The 3985-nt window shown below is 58.0% G+C and overlaps 1 protein-coding gene across 4 annotated transcripts in view; it reads left to right on the top strand.

Annotated features, from left to right (window-relative positions):
• The window catches only part of DDIT4 (DNA damage inducible transcript 4), a 5575-nt gene that overhangs the window by 469 nt on the left and 1121 nt on the right, over nt 1-3985 (top strand). Inside the window, exons 1-3 of one of the 4 annotated variants that reach the window (XM_021706161.1) lie at nt 1-466; nt 568-830; nt 1097-1558. In XM_021706161.1, coding sequence (XP_021561836.1) covers nt 629-830; nt 1097-1558 — 664 coding nt within the window. In that variant the 5' untranslated portion in view covers nt 1-466; nt 568-628. Of the gene's footprint in view, nt 471-567; nt 831-1096; nt 2424-3985 lie in introns of those variants that run through there. The other 3 variants (XM_008072506.2, XM_021706159.1, XM_021706160.1) reach the window with 3 other exon arrangements.

Here is a 3985-nt window from a genome sequence, read left to right as displayed (position 1 = left end):
CCAGCAACGCGACCCCATCATAAACAAGTCTTTCCTTGATCCTCCCCTGCCGCGAGCGCCCTCGGGGACCTTGGCAGCTGCAGCCGCCGCGGAGCCTTTCCAGAAAGGGGGCGTGGCCGCGGCTCGGGGTTCGGCCGGGAGCGTTCCGGGGCTCAAGGAGGCGGGGCCGGGCCGCTGTCACCGGGCAGGAGAGAACGTTGCGAACGTGCGCCCAGAGCCCATTGGCCGAGGCGGGCCACACTCCCGGGTCTGGATTGGGCCGCGCAGCAGAGGGGGCGTGGCCTCGCCGCGCCAGTCCTTATAGGCTGCTCTGCGCTGCTGCTGGGGAAAGCAGCGGGTCGAGGGGGAGGCGCGGGTGGGCAGGAGGACGGGTCTGGGCCGCTCTCGGTAGTTGGCACCGGGTCGCACAGCCATTCAAGCGGCAGGACGCACTTGTTCTAGCAGCTCTCGCTGACCGCGCCAGCTGGTGAGTGTCCCTTCTGTGTGTGTTGGTCTGGGGGTTCCAGCGCCCTCGGTCTGGTCTAGTCCTCAGACTGACGCCCGGTCCGTGCCCTTCTTGTCTTACAGCGGCTTCTGCGATCCCGGTACCCTGAGCTCATCAGCAAACGCCCTGGCGTCCGTCCTCACCATGCCCAGCCTTTGGGACCGCTTCTCATCGTCCTCCTCCTCTTCGTCCTCATCCTTGTCCCGAACTCCCACCCCAGATCGGCCGCCGCGCTCGGCCCGGGGGTCGGCGGCGCGGGAGGAGGGGCTTGACCGCTGCGCGAGCCTGGAGAGCTCGGACTGCGAGTCCCTGGACAGCAGCAACAGTGGCTTCGGGCCCGAGGAAGGTGAGCGGCGGGCGGGTGCGGGGCTGGGGAGCTGAGGGAGCGCCGGTGTTAGAAGGGGTCAAAACCACCTTGGCAAGCCCGTCCGTCCCGACCCGGATTGCCTGGGGGAGGGGGGAGGTTGGAGGTTGGTGTACAGGGCGCGAGTGTGGGGCGGAAACTGAGGCACGGAGTGGGAAGGAGCGCTGGCTTCTTCGCGAGACACCTCCCCCGCCTGCGTGGCCCTTTGAAGCTGCTTAGCCACCCCTTCCCTGTGTTGCCCCTTCCAGACTCGGCGTACCTGGAGGGGGTGTCGCTGCCCGACTTCGAGCTGCTCAGCGACCCCGAGGACGAGCACCTGTGTGCCAGCCTGATGCAGCTGCTGCAGGAGAGCCTGGCCCAGGCGCGACTGGGCTCGCGGCGCCCTGCGCGCCTGCTGATGCCGGGCCAGCTGGTGAGCCAGGTGGGCAAGGAACTCCTGCGCCTGGCTTACAGCGAGCCGTGCGGCCTGCGGGGGGCGCTGCTGGACGTTTGCGTAGAACAAGGCAAGAGCTGCCACAGCGTGGGCCAGCTGGCCTTGGACCCCAGCCTGGTGCCCACCTTCCAGCTGACCCTCGTGCTGCGCCTGGACTCACGCCTGTGGCCCAAGATCCAGGGGCTGTTTAGTTCGGCCAACTCGCCCTTCCTCCCCGGCTTCAGCCAGTCCCTGACGCTGAGCACTGGCTTCCGAGTCATCAAGAAGAAGCTGTACAGTTCTGAGCAGCTGCTCATCGAGGAGTGTTGAACTTCAGCCTGGGGGGCCGACACTGCCCCCTTCCATGGCAGAGACAACCGAACTTTTGGGGTGGAGACTAGCAGGCGGGATCTGAGGGCCTGATGTTTGTCATTAGAAAGCCAGAAGAAAGTCGAGGTGGGGGACACACAGTGTTTTCTAGGAAGCTCACCGGGTCTTGTGCAGGTGGCTCTGTGTTGGGGACACATGGCCCTCAGTACTGTAGCATGAAACAAAGGCTTAGGCCAACCAGGCTTCTGGCTGGATGTGTATGTAGCATGTACCTACCTTATTATTTTTATTACTGACAGTTAAGACAACAGTGGTGTGACAGAGCCAGGAGAGCAGCTGGACTGCTCCCACCTCTGCCAAGGGTGAAGGGGTGTGTGCTCCTGGTAGCAGCCAGAGGGAGGGGGGAGGTCATGGAGGTGGTTTTTCCTGGTCTGAAGGACCAAGCGTGTTTGTTGTTTGTTTCTGTATCTTTTGTTTTTCTGATTGGAGCTTCACTACTGACCTGTTCGAGGCAGCTATCTTACAGACGCATGAATGTAAGAGTTTAGGGTGGGTGTTGGGATCATCTGGGATCTTTGACACTTGAAGAAAAAAATACACCTAGGAGCTGCGTTCAACCCATCCCCCCTGCCCACACTGCAGAGTTGAGCTGTGAGGTGAGGGGGCCGACGGGGGTGGGGGCTGGAACCCCTCCCCCAGAGGAGTGCCATCTGGGTCTTCCATGTAGAACTGTTTACATGAAGATACTCACTGTTCATGAATACACTTGATGTTCAAGTATTAAGACCTATGCAATATTTTTTACTTTTCTAATAAACATGTTTGTTAAGATAGCTGGCTGAGTCTCATCAGTGCCATGAAATGGGAAGGGGGGAGATGGGTGCCGGTCAAAGGCAGTTTTCCTCAGACCCTGGGGCCCACCTGTGTGTTCTGTCCTTTTCCGGGACTGCCTGCCAGCCTGGTAACAGGTATGTGGACTGTGTGCCATCTGTGCCAAGAACCCTGACTCCCTTGGCTTTGTGCAGGCTGAAGCTACCAGGAGGACACTCTGGAAAGCACCCAAAGGTGAGGGGGTGAGTCAGACCTCCCGCTGAGCTGGAATCTCAGTAGGGAGAGTTCACCTGGCTGCCTGGGTTAGAAGGCTCAGGCACAAGGGTCCCCCAAGCCCAAGGCACTGAAAAGCCTGGAAGATACTTTCTTCCTTCTGTGAGAAAAGTCCCAGTTCTATTTGTCCTGCTGTCATGAAAATAAATTTTCTCTCTGAATATAAAAAGGCTAAGAGGAATTTGAAAAGGACTACTTACAGCAAGTCTCTCACTAGACAAAGCATCTAGGGATCGGGCTGCCGCTGGAAGGAAGTGCAGGTCGGAAGTGCAGGTCGGGCAGGTGAAGAATCCCCAACACCACACAGGTGAGGGAGAGTCACAGATTTGTCTTCATGATACCCTGGGTGACCTGGACACCTTGCACTCTCTGTACCCCAAGTTCCTTATCGGAGCAATAGGCAAATTGGAGTTGGGCCAGATGAAGGCTGAGGCCCTTCCCCCATCTCCTTCCCTGTGACTGGGTCCACCCACACCAACAGGCCTTGGAGAGTTGTTATCTCCCTTGTGTCTCTTCCTGGTTTGCCCAAGACTAAAACAGTGCTTCTTCCACTTGAGTGTGTGGTCAGATGGCTTGGGGCCCTAGTGGAGATTTTGAGTGCATGTCAGGTAGGGTCCCAGGAATCTGCATTTTCATCAAGAATTCCTATGCAGGGTCCTGAACTTTGGGATAGCTTGGAAGAATGACTGTGCCTTTGGTAGAACTGAGTGACTTGCTTCTCAAAATGAATGAACTTACATGGATGGTGATAACAGTGATAACAATTAAGGAGTCCAGGCTGGGCATGGTGGCACATGCCTATAATCCCAGCACATTGGGAAGCCGAGAGGATTGCCTGAGCCCACGGGTTCAAGACCAACCTGGGCAACTTGGTGAGACCTCATCTCTACAATAAAAAAAGAAGAAGAAGGTATCCAGAGTATAGTTTTAGGAAAGCCCTCGCGCCCATTTCCTCAGCACATCCTCCTAATAGCCACCCTGGGAGGGGTGGGCGGGGCAGAGGTTTGTAATGTTTTACAGATCAGCAAATAGAGGCCCAAGCCTTGAGTGACCATCTTCTCTGGCAAGCGCTGACCTTGTCCACTCCCAGCCCCTCAGGTTCGGGGCTGGATTGCAGCAAGCTTAACACCTGGGCCGTGTCTGAGGGTCACTTTCCCAGGAACTGAGGTCTACGTCAATGTACCTGACCATGCTTCCCTGGTCTCAAGAAGAGCAAGGAAGCCGGGCTCCGTGGCTCAGCCTGTAATCCCGCGCCTTTGGGAGGCTGAGGTGAGTGGATTGCCTAAGCCCG

The sequence above is a fragment of the Carlito syrichta genome, unplaced genomic scaffold, assembly GCF_000164805.1.
Source record: "Carlito syrichta isolate Samal-C Ts95f unplaced genomic scaffold, Tarsius_syrichta-2.0.1 Scaffold315300, whole genome shotgun sequence".
NCBI classification, from domain to species: Eukaryota; Metazoa; Chordata; class Mammalia; order Primates; family Tarsiidae; genus Carlito; species Carlito syrichta.
This window is presented reverse-complemented; position numbering and strand designations above follow the sequence as displayed.